Below are 16,914 nucleotides of genomic sequence, written 5' to 3' on the forward strand. Positions count from 1 at the left end.
ACTACTTTTTCTTTTCAAATATTGATTTATTGCTATTACACGCTGCGTTGTCTCACTCACAGTATGACTTTATGCAATTTCTTCTTTGCCCCCTTCTTCTTCTTCTGTTTTACTGGCAGTTGGCAACCGATTAATTACAGCAGGTTGTTGTACTGCCCTCTAGTGGAAGACATTATAGTTGTTCTGCCCGTGACTCACACCAGCCGCTTGGTGTACTAATCAGGTGGAACCAGATAATCTTCCACAGCACACCTGATCATTTCTCACGGCAATCCTATTTGCCGCAGCACAGTGGTTGGGAAACACTGCTGTAGATGACTAATTAATTCACTAATTAAGTGAGGACTGCTAAATAATTACACGTAACACATAGTAGAAAAATCTTTTTATGTTTCATGTCCCGGGAAAAAACCCAAACCATTAGACAATATATCAGATTTTAAGCTTTGCTGTGTAAACTGTAACCTCTGACCAGTCAGCCTGGCACAACTATGCTATGGTGAACGATGCTAATGTATTAGCTGCTTGGCACACTGAATATTTGCATTAACAGGAGTTTGAACAGGTGTACCTAATAATGTGGTTCATCAGTGCTTATTCCTCAACCTGCAGGAAAAGATAGACTTGGGCACACATGAGAAACTCAGTGTAGAGGTGTTGTTTCTCTGATCCTGTCTGATTATAGTGTGAGGAAACTTTGCAACATGATCTCAAAACACGCCTGACACCACAAGGCAAGCGTGCTCGTTTTACTCCACTGTTTCATGACCAAATCGTTCTAATCGTTAAATCAAACAAGTCAAGAAGAAGCATGCCCATCTTGGCAGTGATCAAAATCATTCAACCACTGACTCCTTGTCATTGGTTGGATGATGAAGAGCATATAACAGAGCAGATGAGCAGATCAACCATCACTTCTCAAAGCCTTTCTAATTTCTTCAGTAAGCTGGCTGAAGTAGTGGAAAGACTCAGAACAACATGAGTAGACAAATGAAAACCACCGGCCTGACTTGTTCTGCTATACATCTGCCACACTGTTTGCTGTGAGACTGCAAACATGTCCATGCAAGTTGATAATTTTCACGTATCCAGGGGCTTTATGAATCATCTTCATGAGCATGCATACATGGGGAAAAGGAGTAAGGACTGAACCCAGTGCCAAAACTAGAGTTTATGGTGAATTCTGAGTATACGTGAGGCTTGGCTCACCTCAAACAAGATATTTAGTGTCTGTTGACAACAAACTTACAAGTAATTCACACTGGCTCTTTTGGAGCAGCAAATGGTAAAAAAGTACAAATGGTACAATGTGAGAGTTTGCTTTGGTTTCTACGGGAACACACAGTGCCAAAGAGCATCCTGGTTGGAGCTCGTATGCAAATCGTGTACTCTAAGGGAGGACTGATATTAAATAAATGGAGCAGATACAATAGAGCCTTCGCAATGTGAATGCTCAGGCTCTAATAACTTGGAAGAAAAGATCTTTTTGTGCAGGCTAACACTACATGCGTCTTGTGCAGGTGACCTGGGGTAATGACAGCATGAGCTGCTGCATTGTGCCTATTAAAGATATCAATGATACTTCCAGCTATAAGTATGGAAGGTCATCCACAATAACTAAACAAATGTCCTCAGCAAACCTCAGCAAGAAAACACGTTTCGATAAAACACCTGCATAATGTCCTCATAAAAACTTAAAGATTGATTTCAGTGTAGTAAATTAAACAAAATGAAGTGCTGAAGTAAATCCAAAATACTGTGATGCAAGAAGTAGTGAATTCAAATGAAAGCTTGTTTTAATAAACAGATTCTCATTGCAGGACTTTGACATTGACATTGTGTCTGTGGTCAATGACACAGTGGGAACCATGATGACCTGTGGCTTTGATGACCGTCACTGTGAAGTTGGCCTCATTGTAGGTAAGTCTAATGTAACAGTGACTATAAATGGATTATGAGGCTCAGTGAGACTTCTACCACACAACAGTGATGTAACACCCATTAAACTGCATCCTAATGGATGAACTGCTCCATCTGTTTTCTTCTTGGGTAAAAATATCGATGTTCATGAAAAAAAAAATCTTTTAATGCTGAAGGCCAGAACATGTGGCACCTCACTGTTGCACTCAAAAAAAGAAATTTCCCTGCTGAAGTTTCTTATTCATCTCTATTAAATTTTTCCTTAATGGATTTCATTCAGATGCAGTTTCTGCTGCAAAGTGTGATATTATTGTTATAGTATTTGTAACTTGTATTGTAAAAATATATACAAACTGGGGGAGAGGAGTGAGCACAGGTGCTTTCACACTCATCTTGTAAGTGTAATCTTAAATGTGCCCACTAAGCCCAGCCGACCTCTCAGTTAGTCGTTATATAGTTACTGACAGAGTTGTTGCAGTGAAATCTTTTTTCTCAAGGAACGGGGACCAACGCTTGCTACATGGAGCAGATGAGAAACATTGGTGTTCTGGATGGTGACGAGGGGCGGATGTGTGTAAATACTGAGTGGGGTGCTTTTGGGGACGACGGGGCCCTGGAGGACCTACGCACTGACATTGACCGGGAGCTGGACGCAGGCTCATTCAACCCTGGCAAGCAGCTGTGAGTGTGTTTGTTCTCACACGACTTGGTATTAGATAAAACATCCCACGCTGGTGGCTTCACAGGCAGGCGGGTTTGAATTAGAAGCGACTCTCTCTGATTTCCATTCATGTGGGCGTATTGAAATACTTTGTCTGACTGCTTCACCTTTGTTGATGTTGTTGCTGATATTATGTAAATAACCTTTTTCATATACTAATTCAGAGTTCTGTCAAAAAAGTCACTATGTCCTGGAACATTTGAGGTTTTGCAGACATGTGGACACTTGTTCACTGTTTTGGACATGTGACGATCATGTAGGTTCAAGTGAATAAGGCCTCAGTCACACAGGCCTAGAGATTGGTCCATGACCATCTGGCAACCACCGGTCGTGAGGGGAAAAATGAATATTCGGCTCTGCTAATACTGGCCAGCTGCTTTCAGAGTATCAGTGAAAATGAAAAATGCGATGCAAACTGGAAATGGAGCCCTTCAGCACTGCAGCCGGCAAATTTCAAAAGGCACAGCTAACTATTTCTGGTTTATGTTTCTTTAAGTTTTACTGCTGCTTGGCTAGTTGTTGGAGTATTTGCAGACAAACATGAAAAACTAAAGGTGACCTGCAGGGAGGTTTTTGGTGCAGCACCTTCTTTGCAACTGATTTCACCCAGCGACAGCCATCAACCTGCAGGAACCATTGGCAACCTGTCAGAAAAGCACATTTTTCCCTAGCAACCAGTGGTTGTATCACATCCAGTATAGTGGACAGCTCTTGATATCACATGAGAAACCTCAATAAGAGGTCTGGGCCCAGACAGGGTTTAATAGAGTTAGGTGACGGATTTAAGTTTGCGTGACCTTAATTTCCAGTCAAAATAAAGCATGCAGTGCATCACAGAGAGATTAAACAGTTTACATACTTCAACGAATGACTTTAAGGTGGATCATTATTACCATGTAATTCTAAAACAAAAATCAAACTTTTGACAGTTTATTTATTAAAATCTTTGTAGTTCTGACTGTCTCACACTTGTCAAACATTGTTATTTGTTTGTCTAAAAACATAAAAATAATACTCTGCTGGAAAGGCAGTTTACCTCAGCATTTAATTTGGGAACAGCTTTGTTATGTGCTGCTTACTCAATGAGAGTAACGTATTCTGAATACTTTGGATTACTTAATATATTATCATGCTTTTTTAAAACTACATGAATGTACTATTGGTTTATTAATCCTTTATTTATCCAGGTAAAAAAATCTCATTGAGATTAAAAATCTCATTTCCAAGAGAGACCTGTGTGATTTATTACTATTACTGAAGGTTACTCGCCATACCAATACCAACTAGATGTTTGAATCTTAATATAAAATGAGTAACAGTAAGGTGGACATTAGGTAAGGCTGCACCTTTTGCAGTGATCTCGTATAGAAAACAGGTCCGCGGCTCCAAACTGTAGTAAAGGGACCTCTGGCTAATACGTCGGGTTCCGTGTCGGGCTCGTAGCTGAAAACCAGCTTTACTTTATTGTGTGGTTCAAGTTTGCTAGCGAGAGACAGAGAGAGGCGTTGAAAGGCTGCTCCAACGGAACTTTTTGTTTCTGAGGAAAACACGAACACGGTGTACAGTCGAGTCTTAATAGCGTACTTACAACTGGGCTCGTCAGGCTCTCTTTTTGGCTGCAGTGGTTATTATTATATTTACATGCTTCCAACTCCCGTTTCTGCTCGGTGACAACTCGTACTTTTCCCCTCACCTTTTTCTCCCTCCTCACGCTCACAGACACATAACGGGTATGGCAGTGCATTCTCCGTGCAGCACAGACTACACTGCCCATGAGGCTACATTCTTTAGGGCTATGCCTGTAACACTCTGCCTGCATATTAAATCATTTTTGTGAATCATTTTTTAAAATATTTCTTTACGTCATTATGCGGGCCGCAAGTAGGGGTGACATGGGCCGCGAGATTGAGACACAGGCATTAGAGCCTCTTAATGCGTGTTTTGTTTGGGGCGTGGAAACCAAAAGTAGAGAGAGCATAGCCGAACATATGAAACAGGAAAATACCGCCATGTAATCCCTTAATTTCAGCAAAGTAACTGTATTCTAAATACCACCTTTTTAAACGGTAACTGTAACAGAATACAGTTACTCATATTTTGTATTTTAAATACGTAACGGCGGTACATGTGTTCCGTTACTCCCCAACACTGTGTGTAGACATAAATAGAGCTCATCATATTTTATAAATATATGTATATCATGTTGTTTTGCTTCTCTTTTTTTCATGTTGCATTCAGGTTTGAGAAGATGATTAGTGGGATGTACATGGGGGAACTGGTACGTCTCATCTTGGTAAAGATGGCCAGATCACAGCTGCTGTTTCAGGGCAAGACTACGTCAGAGCTCCTCACCACCGGACACTTCAGTAGCAGCCACATCTATGCAATCGAGAATGACAAGTTAGTTTTTCTTTGTGTGTGTGTGTGCACATCTGCACCTTGACACTGCATTCTGTGATATCTCTCAGATGGCGGATTAAGTGCAAACCTGTTGAACATTATGTTAGTAGCAACGAGCTATGCCGGGAATTAAGATGCTCATCGAAACTGCCGAACAACCAAGAGCTACATCTGACACTCTGCAGACCTGAATTAGTCTGTTAAATGTTAAAGTTCATGACAGCACAAAAAAAAAGGCTGAACAATTATAGCTCCATTGGACGTCAGTCTAAAAATAACATGGCAACACTGCTGACGTTTTTAAAGTTGCATAGGTTGGGTGGGCTGGCTGTAGTCAGGAGGTAGAGCAGGTCATGTACTAATTGGAAGGTTGATGGTTCGATCCCTGACTCCATCCTGCCTTCTGCCTCACAAACTCCAAATTGCTCTCCGATGCATCGGAGTGTGAATGTATGCATTATATAAGCAGTAGATAATAACCAGTCCATTCACCATTCGGGTGCAACTCATTCATGCAACAGGAGCCCAATCACAGCAAGAAATCTCTAACAGAATGGTGAAAAAGGCAAAGAATAAAGGTGTTGTAATGGCCCAGACCTCAGCCTGACTGAAATTCTGTAAATCTGACTGAAAGAAAGTAAATCCCCAAAAGTTGATTCTGTTCATCTGGACGTAGCGTTTTGTGGGAGAAACGTTTCGTCACTCATCCAAGTGACTTCTTCAGTCTCAGCTGACTGCAGGTTCCCCAATCTTATAAACAGTACATTTGCATAATGTCATTATGCAAATGTATTCAAATTTATACTGCAAAATGTACTGTTTATAAGATTGGGGAACCTGCAGTCAGCTGAGACTGAAGAAGTCACTTGGATGAGTGACGAAACGTTTCTCCCACAAAACGCTACGTCCAGATGAACAGAATCAACTTTTGGGGATTTACTTTCCTGGATGATTGAGAATGCATCAAGACGCTAAGAAAGTGTTGCATAAATGAGTGCTCCCACACTGCAATGAACTGAAGCAACATTTTAAAGAAGAGCCAAAATGACACAATGACAAGAGAGAGTGATAAAGTCACACACAACACAATTAATTCAAGTTAGGGCCAAAATGATAATCACGAGTATTTGACACGATTACGTATTTATTCTAGTGAACAATAATATTATAATTCACACTCCTTTCACATCTGTTCACATATTTGTATCAAAGTAGTCCTTCTTATTCACCAAAACTTTCAACAAAATGAAATCAACAGGGCATTACTTTATATACATTTTAATGCATGATCACTCATATTCATTTAATTGTGGGAAGCCAAACTTGAGATTATAATTTGTTTAACTGTGGAACCCTGCTTCAAGTTATTGTGGCTGAAAGTTGTTTCAGACGTCACTAAATAATGGGGTGAACTGCATAAAGTCTTGTGTAAACGTCCTCACATGGCTCTATTTGCATATAATTGCCATCGCTCCTGTTTTGCTAGATTTTTTATTTTTATGTTTATTTTTTGGGTGGATTGAGTCAAAATATTAGTTATTTATAGCTAAAGAGGTGAACAAGTGATGTTTAACACCAAATACATGTTTAGTGGGTCTTTCAAAGATTCTTGAACAGAAGTCTTCCCCAACAGCAAAGTAGAAGTACAGCATGCAGGGAAGAGAAAACCAGACCATCTCACAGAACACACAGCCCATTTCCTGAAAGTTTATTATTCCTTTATTGCTTTCTGGTAAATAATCTATTAATAGGTCTTCATTAATAAGTTAAATTCTGAGTTTGAATGTTCAAAAGCAGTGGGCAGAGATTATATGCTAGTAATTAAAAATGTACTGTGAAGGTTGAGGATAGAGAAGGAAGAGGCGTACAACCCAAAGAACACCTTCCCCACACTGAAACACGATGGTGGGAGTGTTATGCTTGTGATCGTTTTGTTTGTCTGGAACTGAGAATCTCATCAAGGTGGAAGGAATCATGAAGAAGGATATCTGCAGATTTTGGAAAAAACAAACCTGTAGCAGCGAGCACCAAAGCTGAGATCCTCCCTTTGTCTCCAAATACCACAACCCAAAACACACATCTCTCCTGTTGGAGAACTACCTCCAGACAAACAAAGTGACTCTTCCTGACTGGCCTACATAAAGCCCTGAGCTGAATCAAAATTGAAAATCTGTGGGATGAACTAAAGACTAAGATCCATGCCAGAAAAACATAAAATGTGGAGGAGCTTAAAAGATTTGCAAAGGAAATATGTAGTTGTTGGAAACTACAGCAAATGAGTGCAGGCTGTTATCCAGCAGCAAGTATATGCAACTAGCTATTAGCATGGAGGCTAATAATTTTGAAGCTGTTAGTTTTTGTTTTTTGTGAAATCATTATGTTTCCGTATGCAAAGTAAAATAATGTGAGCATCTATAATAATCTAGGCTGTTTGGAACAGCTGTGTTAAAAATGTCTTGCCCTTTTAAAAAACACTTGGCACGTACTTAAAATAAAACGACGTTTTTATGGGGGAGGGTAAGAATTCTGTCCTCAAGCTTCTTCTATTCTTCACATTAATTTCTTCACTTTCCTTCCTGCAGAGATGAGGAAGGTATTGCTAGTGCTGAGAAGATACTTCGTGGCCTGGGGCTGGACCCGTCGGTTGAGGACTGCATAGCAACTCGGAGGGTGTGTCAGATTGTATCCACACGGGCCGCACACCTGTGCGCTTCCTCTCTAGCATCGGTGCTGCGACAGATCCGGGATAACAAAGCTGCTGAGAAGTTGCGTGTCACTATTGGAGTGGATGGCTCTGTTTACAAGAATCATCCAGAGTAAGTGAATCACTTCTGTTATGTTGGTCTCGCCAACACATTCATGACTTTGATCTGTGTCACTGGCACCTTTTACTGTAGCTGTGGAGTGGCTGTGTTTGTCACTTCAAATCACATTTTTACTATTCATTCTGTGTGCCTGCATGTCCCTGAGACAAAGAATATAAGAGCATAAAGGCAAGTCTCAGGGAGGTGATCTCAGTGAACAGCCACATACAGTGGGGCAAAAAAGTATTTAGTCAGCCAGCGATTGTGCAAGTTCCCCCACTTAAAATGATGACAGAGGTCAGTAATTTGCACCAGAGGTACACTTCAACTGTGAGAGACAGAATGTGAAAAAAAAATCCATGAATTCACATGGTAGGATTTGTAAAGAATTTATTCGTAAATTAGGGTGGAAAATAAGTATTTGGTCACCTCAAACAAGGAAAATCTCTGGCTCTCACAGACCTGTAACGTCTTCTGTAAGAAGCTTTTCTGTCCCCCACTCGTTACCTGTATGAATGGCACCTGTTTGAACTCATCATCTGTATAAAAGACACCTGTCCACAGCCTCAAACAGTCAGACTCCAAACTCCGCCATGGCCAAGACCAAAGAGCTTTCGAAGGACACCAGGAAAAGTATTGTAGACCTGCACCAGACTGGGAAGAGTGAATCTACAATAGGCAAGCAGCTTGGTGTGAAAAAATCAACTGTGGGAGCAATCATCAGAAAATGGAAGACATACAAGACCACTGATAATCTCCCTCGATCTGGGGCTCCACGCAAGATCTCATCCCGTGGGGTCAAAATGATCATGAGAACGGTGAGCAAAGATCCCAGAACCACACGGGGGGACCTGGTGAATGACCTGCAGAGAGCTGGGACCAAAGTAACAAAGGTCACCATCAGTAACACACTACAACGGCAGGGAATCAAATCCCGCAGTGCCAGACGTGTTCCGCTGCTGAAGCCAGTGCATGTCCAGGCCCGTCTGAAGTTTGCCAGAGAGCACATGGATGATACAGCAGAGGATTGGGAGAATGTCATGTGGTCAGATGAAACCAAAGTAGAACTTTTTGGTATAAACTCAACTCGTCGTGTTTGGAGGAAGAAGAATACTGAGTTGCATCCCAAGAACACCATACCTACTGTGAAGCATGGGGGTGGAAACATCATGCTATGGGGCTGTTTTTCTGCCAAGGGGACAGGACGACTGATCCGTGTTAAGGACAGAATGAATGGGGCCATGTATCGTGAGATTTTGAGCCAAAACCTCCTTCCATCAGTGAGAACTTTGAAGATGAAACGAGGCTGGGTCTTCCAACATGACAATGATCCAAAACACACCGCCCGGGCAACAAAGGAGTGGCTCCGTAAGAAGCATTTGGAAGTCCTGGAGTGGCCTAGCCAGTCTCCAGACCTCAACCCCATAGAAAATCTGTGGCGGGAGTTGAAAGTCCGTGTTGCTCGGCGACAGCCCCAAAACATCACTGCTCTCGAGAAGATCTGCATGGAGGAATGGGCCAAAATACCAGCTACTGTGTGTGCAAACCTGGTAAAGACCTATAGTAAACGTTTGACCTCTGTTATTGCCAACAAAGGTTATGTTACAAAGTATTGAGTTGTATTTTTGTTATTGACCAAATACTTATTTTCCACCCTGATTTACGAATAAATTCTTTACAAATCCTACCATGTGGATTCATGGATTTTTTTTTTCACATTCTGTCTCTCACAGTTGAAGTGTACCTCTGGTGCAAATTACTGACCTCTGTCATCATTTTAGGTGGGGGAACTTGCACAATCGGTGGCTGACTAAATACTTTTGCCCCACTGTATTTGCTCTGTGTGATTATATAAATAAGTCAGACAAACAGTTTAAAGACTGAATGCTGGAAGGATGTATACATGATAAAGGAGCATCATCAAGTTCACTTATAGCAGAGAAAAATCCATCTATAAGAAATTGTGCTCTTAAACTGAGTCCTTATCTTTCTGCCCCCCTTTTTTCTTAAAGGAAAATTGCTGCAAGCTGAATTGCCTGCCACTTACCTTTTCCAGGTTTCCTAGCTGGCTTGATTATGCGCTGCTTTTAGTGTAACTGAAAATGATAATCTATAAAATATACAGCTTGTTTTTTTCTGTGTGTGTGTTTGTGTGTGTGTGTGTGTGTGTGTGTGTGTGGTGTGTGTGTGTGTGTCTTGGTGTGGTGTTAACTGACAAGGAGGGTGTGTTCAAGACGTTAATGGGCACAGCTGATTGTATTTGTGCGACACAGGGTCAAAAGATGTTCATTTTAAATTTAAAGGGTTTGCTGATCAAATATATATATCTAGTGGAAATGTCACCAAGATCATCTCCAGGTTCATCAGTTAAAGTGCACAGTGTGTATGAAAAAAATGATTCTGTGTGTGTGTGTGTGTGTGTGTGTGTGTGTCTTGTGTCTGTGTGTGTGTGTGTGTGTGTGTGTGTGTGTGTTCCTTGGCAAAAATCATAAGCATGATATACTCAGGTATAAGAAGTGGCTACACAATGTTAATCTCTGAAGAAGGAAATGCCCATAGATGATGTTCCTGATTATTGTCTGGTGTAAGGCAGCTTCAATGTAAAAAAAAAAGAAAAAAAGATCAAAACACAACAGAGCAAGTTGTTTGGGTATCATGTGTACAAGCGAAAAAGGAATAACAGAAGACAGAAACCATGGGGACTTAACCAAATGTGTGTCTTTTCTAGGTTTTCCAGGAGGCTCAACAAAATGGTTCGTCGACTTGTACCCGACTGCGATGTGCGTTTTTTGCAGTCACAGGATGGTAGTGGGAAGGGTGCAGCTATGGTGACTGCGGTGGCCTTCCGACTTGCCAACCAAAATGCTGACCGGCAGCACATCCTCGACACGCTGCGCTTGAGTCGCGAACAGCTGCTGGAGGTAAAGAGGCGATTCAGCGAGGAGATGACCCGAGGTCTGTCAAAGCAAACCCACAAGCAGGCCAGCATCAAGATGCTTCCCACTTATGTCCGATCCACTCCCGACGGATCAGGTAGGTTTAACCCCACCTCCCCCAAGCTCTGGCTTGTTTTTGACACAAGGTTTCTTTTTTCTTTTTTTCTTTTTTTTTTTAAATATAATGAGTTAATGTCTTTCATACCTGGACAGAACATGGCGATTTCTTGGCTTTGGACCTTGGAGGCTCCAGCTTTCGAGTGCTTCTGGTGCGAGTGAGAAGTGGAACAAAACGCAGTGTGGATATGCAACAGAAGATCTACAGTATCCCACAGGAAATCATGCAAGGCACAGGGGAAGAGGTAGTGCTTCAACTGAAACCGACTAACAGGAAGCTACTTGTGATTAAGAGCTAAATTAAGGCCAAATGTTGGTTAGAACTTGCCATGTCAAAGCACAGTACTGTGGATGTTTGCAAAAGTGATGCTTTGTACTTATTTGTACTTATACCTTATAATATTCCTTTTAATTTTGGTTTTTTGTTTGGTTTTTTTTCTAGCTGTTCAACCATATTGTGGACTGCATAGCTGACTTTTTGGAATACATGGGCATGAAAGGAGCATCTTTACCTTTGGGTTTTACGTTCTCCTTCCCCTGCGATCAAACCAAACTTGATGAGGTAATTTTTTGTGTTTGTGTAAAATGAGCTATAAACTATATGAGTTCAGACTGGTTACATCTTTCTCTTGGTGCCTTTCACCAAAAACGTTTATACTTTTTACCCCAGCAAAGACCCACCCTTGGTCTACGTCAGTTTCAGTTTAGACTGAAGTAAACTTCATGATTCAGTAGTTTGTAACTTGATGTAATCATTTTCTGAATCACTTATATCAATTTCCACATCGTCATTGTTTTGCCCACCCCTCTTTACAGCATTGCTTCAGTTCATTGAGCTTTGCAGGTAGTTGCTTCATTTGTAGTTCTCGTGAGGTCCCACTGCAGCATCTGGGCTTTGACTGGGCCATTGCTTCACCTTAATTATTTTCTTTTACAGCCATTCAGTTGTAGATTTGCTGGCTGTCTTAAAACCAGTGTTTTGTTGCATGACCCGGTTTTTGTCAAGTTTTAGCTGTCAGACAAATGGCCTTACATTTAATTCTGTTTTTTTTTTCTAATTACTCTGTCATAAAACTTTGATAATTTAGGCTTGATGAGACTGAGATGTAGTCCTTTTTGTAAATAGGACGCCCAAATGCCCCAGATCAGCAAAGTGCCCAAACTGCTTTTATAGAGGTGCTCACACTTGCTGATGGATCAGTTCATTAAGTGCATTTGATTAACAGCACCTGGTTGCTACTTGCACTGTACTCTGGTTTAGCTTAGTTGGTTTTGTTTTTGTTAAATAAATAATGATGCGGTGCAGGATGTCATGTTTTGTGGTTGCTCGGAGGTTGTATTTATCTAATTGCCAGACCTGCTATGGATCAGGTTATTTCATTTATATCTTCTTATACTTAAAACTTTCTTCTTCACGCTGTATGTGAGCACAGGAGTGTGTCAGGTAGAGAAACTGGTCTAAACTATACTCTGTTTTCTAAAATTGCTGGGACACTCTGGTGGGGAGTACACAAGCTACAGTGGCTTGCAAAAGTATTCGGCCCCCTTGAACTTTCCCACATTTTGTCACATTACAGCCACAAACATGAATCAATTTTATTGGAATTCCACGTGACAACAAAAGTTGCACACGATAACCCAAAAAAAAAAAAAAAAAAAACAAAGTGGTGCACACGTGAGAAGTGGAACGAAAATCATACATGATTCCAAACATTTTTTACAAATAAATAACTGCAAAGTGGGGTGTGCGTAATTATTCAGCCCCTTTGGTCTGAGTGCAGTCAGTTGCCCATAGACTTGCCTGATGAGTGCTAATGACTAAATAGAGTGCACCTGTGTGTAATCTAATGTCAGTACAAATACAGCTGCTCTGTGACGGCCTCAGAGGTTGTCTAAGAGAATATTGGGAGCAACAACACCATGAAGTCCAAAGAACACACCAGACAGGTCAGGGATAAAGTTATTGAGAAATTTAAAGCAGGCTTAGGCTACAAAAAGATTTCCCAAGCCTTGAACATCCCACGGAGCACTGTTCAAGCCATCATTCAGAAATGGAAGGAGTATGGCACAACTGTAAACCTACCAAGACAAGGCCGTCCACCTAAACTCACAGGCCGAACAAGGAGAGCGCTGATCAGAAATGCAGCCAAGAGGCCCATGGTGACTCTGGACGAGCTGCAGAGATCTACAGCTCAGGTGGGGGAATCTGTCCATAGGACAACTATTAGTCGTGCACTGCACAAAGTTGGCCTTTATGGAAGAGTGGCAAGAAGAAAGCCATTGTTAACAGAAAACCATAAGAAGTCCTGTTTGCAGTTTGCCACAAGCCATGTGGGGGACACAGCAAACATGTGGAAGAAGGTGCTCTGGTCAGATGAGACCAAAATGGAACTTTTTGGCCAAAATGCAAAACGCTATGTGTGGCGGAAAACTAACACTGCACATCACTCTGAACACACCATCCCCACTGTCAAATATGGTGGTGGCAGCATCATGCTCTGGGGGTGCTTCTCTTCAGCAGGGACAGGGAAGCTGGTCAGAGTTGATGGGAAGATGGATGGAGCCAAATACAGGGCAATCTTGGAAGAAAACCTCTTGGAGTCTGCAAAAGACTTGAGACTGGGGGGAGGTTCACCTTCCAGCAGGACAACGACCCTAAACATAAAGCCAGGGCAACAATGGAATGGTTTAAAACAAAACAATCCATGTGTTAGAATGGCCCAGTCAAAGTCCAGATCTAAATCCAATCGAGAATCTGTGGCAAGATCTGAAAACTGCTGTTCACAAACGCTGTCCATCTAATCTGACTGAGCTGGAGCTGTTTGCAAAGAAGAATGGGCAAAGATTTCAGTCTGTAGATGTGCAAAGCTGGTAGAGACACTAAAAGACTGGCAGCTGGAATGCAGCAAAAGTGGTTCTACAAAGTATTGACTCAGGGGGCTGAATAATTACGCACACCCCACTTTGCAGTTATTTATTTGTAAAAAATGTTTGGAATCATGTATGATTTTCGTTCCACTTCTCACGTGTGCACCACTTTGTGTTGGTCTTTCACCTGGAATTCCAATAAAATTGATTCATGTTTGTGGCTGTAATGTGACAAAATGTAGGAAAGTTCAAGGGGGCCGAATACTTTTGCAAGCCGCTGTACCTTGGATATAGCAATCATAGCCTTTTGCATTGTCAGAAAAAAAAAAAAAAAACAACAAATACTAACAATCAAATGTTCCCAGCAGCTTGAAGTTTGAACAATCAGTGAACTATAGGGAGTGTTGTTTGGATGATGATGAAAATAAGAAGCCCTGCAGAATAAATTTGAACTCTGAATCATCGCCCCAAACAAAATACCTGGAATAGGGTGTCATGCAGACAGAGTTGCATAAAGAAAGATATTTTGGTGATCTGTGAATGTGATTGTATAAGTGGGCTCGGTTGTTGAACTTGAAAACAAGGAGCGACAATTGATGACAACAACCTGCCACATGTGTTAAGCCAGTGGTTCCCAAACTTTTTTTTGCCAGGCCCCCCTTTGTTTTACAAGAAAAATGTTCGCGCCCCCTGCCCTCTTCTCGCACGTGCACATGCGCAAACACATCCTCCAACCACACACACCCATATTTTGCACCATTGCGGTTTATTTCACACCTCAAACATTTAGTGAACAATTAAGTAAATGCAAGTAATCTGCAATAAATTACAGGTAGTAAGAAAATAAACTACTAACTACTAACTCTTTAACGCTACGTCCGCACCTACACGGGTATTTTTGAAAACGCAGCTGTTTCGTCCACACGTAGACGGCGTTTCGAATCACTGAAAACTGTGATTTTTTTTAAAACTCCTTTTTTGCGTTTACTTGTGGACGAGGAATACAGAGTTGGTCAGGCAACGTCAAAGGTATGTGCCTTTATTCACGTCACGCTGTGCGCCACGTTATTGTTTACATGAGATGAATTGCAGAATTGCAGATTAACAGTATTTTGTCTCTATCTTCAGGTTTTACACGCTTACACGCACGCAGTTACTGTCCCTCTATTTAGAAAGGCAGAGGCGTCACGGTGTAATTATTTTAGTTGTTTTTTTCCTGTGTAATAATATTCAACATTGTTATCAATACATTTTTCAAAAATGCCTCTCTGTGCAAAATAGGTTCAAAAACATAAACAGCTGTGGGATACTGTTTGTCCGTGATTTAGACAGGGGGAACAAATTGTGGCAGGATCAGCCTGATATTATTTGTATCCCGCTGTAACTTTACTGTATAAAGAGCTAACATTTCCAAATGGAGACAATGGAGGTTTGTCTTCCTTGACTGCTTCTTGTTTTTGTTTGTGTTTTGTTTTTCTAATTGAGAGTTGTTGTTTTTTTTTCTTTCTGTGTGTGCTTCAATTTTCAGCTCTGACACCCTGACTACAAAAAAATGTTTCTTTTCTTTGCATGCAAAGAGTAACGTGGACCAAAGTCAAATGTTTGTGTGCACAAACGTGGCTAAATACAAAGGATTCTGATTGTGACTCTGTAATTTGTCTAGGGCATACTCCTGAAGTGGACGAAGGGGTTTAAAGCCAGCGGCTGTGAGGGGAAAGATGTTGTCGCGTTGCTTAAAGAAGCTGTCCGCAGCAGAGGGGTCAGTACATCAATCACAGTCTTAAATACAATTTTAAAGTCACTTCACTTTTTTTCATCTGCCAAAGCACAGCATAAGTTGCCTCAAGGTGTTTTATATGTAAAGCAAAGACCCAACAATATTACAGAATTGTGGCCTTGAATATTAACCCTTGATTCATGTAATAAAAAGAGCCAAAGTGGCTAGACTGTACCATGATGTTATACAGTCACATGTAAGACCCAGGAGAGCAGCACTCTAAGAGATCCACCTACACTTGTCAGTGAATGTCTGAATTTTCTCTCCAATGCTTTTAGTTACGACTTTCATTTCTGATTGAATAACAAGTACATCAGTTTAATTGCATGAGATTTAAAAAATAGATTAAAATGGTCTTGTGTGATTCTTTGAATTTGTGTTTGAGTTATTTTCTGAAATGGCTGAGTGTATATGTACACACACAGAGAGATATATACATGTGTCTATATGTAGATATTTATATATATTTACGTGTGTGTGTGTGTGTGTGTGTGTGTGTGTGGCTGAAATGTAAGATAAAGTAATGTAAGTAGTGCTTGTTATAAAAGTACAGAATCTTATTATATAATCTGACAATTTACCAAACTATGATTTATATCTTCTGTTTTCCGGTGCTCACAGTTTTAGATGATGCACTAAAGCAATATGAGGATTCTCAGACCTGCAACCATTAGAACTGCAGATGAGTGAAGAGTGTAGATAAGCGAATAATGTCTTTCTAGTGCTATGGATAATATTAATATTTATGCTTATGCTCAGGCGGCACGGTGGCACAGTGGTTAGCACTGTTGCCGCACAGCAAGAAGGTCCTGAGTTCAATTCCACCATCAGGTCTTTCTGTGTTTGCATGTTCTCCCCGTGTTTGCGTGGGTTCCCTCCGGGTACTCCGGCTTCCTCCCACTGTCCAAAGACATGCAGCTTGTGGGGATAGGTTAATTGGATAATCCAAATTGCCACTAGGTGTGAATGTGCGAGTGAATGTGAGTGTGAATGGTTGTCTGTCCCTGTGTGTTGGCCCTGCGACAGACTGGCGACCTGTCCAGGGTGTACCCTGCCTCTCGCCCTATGACAGCTGGGATAGGCTCCAGCGCCCCCCGCGACCCTGAAAAGGATAAGCGGAAGCGAATGGATGAATGGATGCTCAGTTCCAGTTCATAGATATGAATAAGTTTGTTTACTTTGCTTCCAGGAATTTGATTTGAACTTTGTGGCAGTAGTTAATGACACAGTGGGAACCATGATGACTTGCGGATACGAGGACCCCAAATGTGAGGTGGGACTCATCGTCGGTAAGTTTGGCCACCTCCCTCCTTCTTTGAAGTCTTGCAAAGTTTATTTATTGTTTGCAAACATTCTCTGGTATATTTCTAT

The 16,914-nt window shown here is 41.2% G+C and overlaps 1 protein-coding gene across 4 annotated transcripts in view; it reads left to right on the plus strand.

The window, feature by feature from the left end:
• hk2 (hexokinase 2) overlaps positions 1 to 16,914 on the plus strand; it is a 45,832-nt gene that overhangs the window by 20,313 nt on the left and 8,605 nt on the right. For all 4 annotated transcript variants that reach the window (XM_042213048.1, XM_042213050.1, XM_042213049.1 and 1 more), the window contains 9 exons: positions 1,821 to 1,920; positions 2,418 to 2,601; positions 4,880 to 5,041; positions 7,624 to 7,857; positions 10,574 to 10,878; positions 10,995 to 11,143; positions 11,341 to 11,460; positions 15,430 to 15,525; positions 16,733 to 16,832. In XM_042213048.1, the coding sequence (XP_042068982.1) occupies positions 1,821 to 1,920; positions 2,418 to 2,601; positions 4,880 to 5,041; positions 7,624 to 7,857; positions 10,574 to 10,878; positions 10,995 to 11,143; positions 11,341 to 11,460; positions 15,430 to 15,525; positions 16,733 to 16,832 (1,450 nt within the window). The remainder of the gene's footprint in view (positions 1 to 1,820; positions 1,921 to 2,417; positions 2,602 to 4,879; positions 5,042 to 7,623; positions 7,858 to 10,573; positions 10,879 to 10,994; positions 11,144 to 11,340; positions 11,461 to 15,429; positions 15,526 to 16,732; positions 16,833 to 16,914) is intronic.

Source organism: Haplochromis burtoni, unplaced genomic scaffold, assembly GCF_018398535.1.
Source record: "Haplochromis burtoni strain Fernald_Lab_line unplaced genomic scaffold, NCSU_Asbu1 Contig_411, whole genome shotgun sequence".
Taxonomy (NCBI): domain Eukaryota; kingdom Metazoa; phylum Chordata; class Actinopteri; order Cichliformes; family Cichlidae; genus Haplochromis; species Haplochromis burtoni.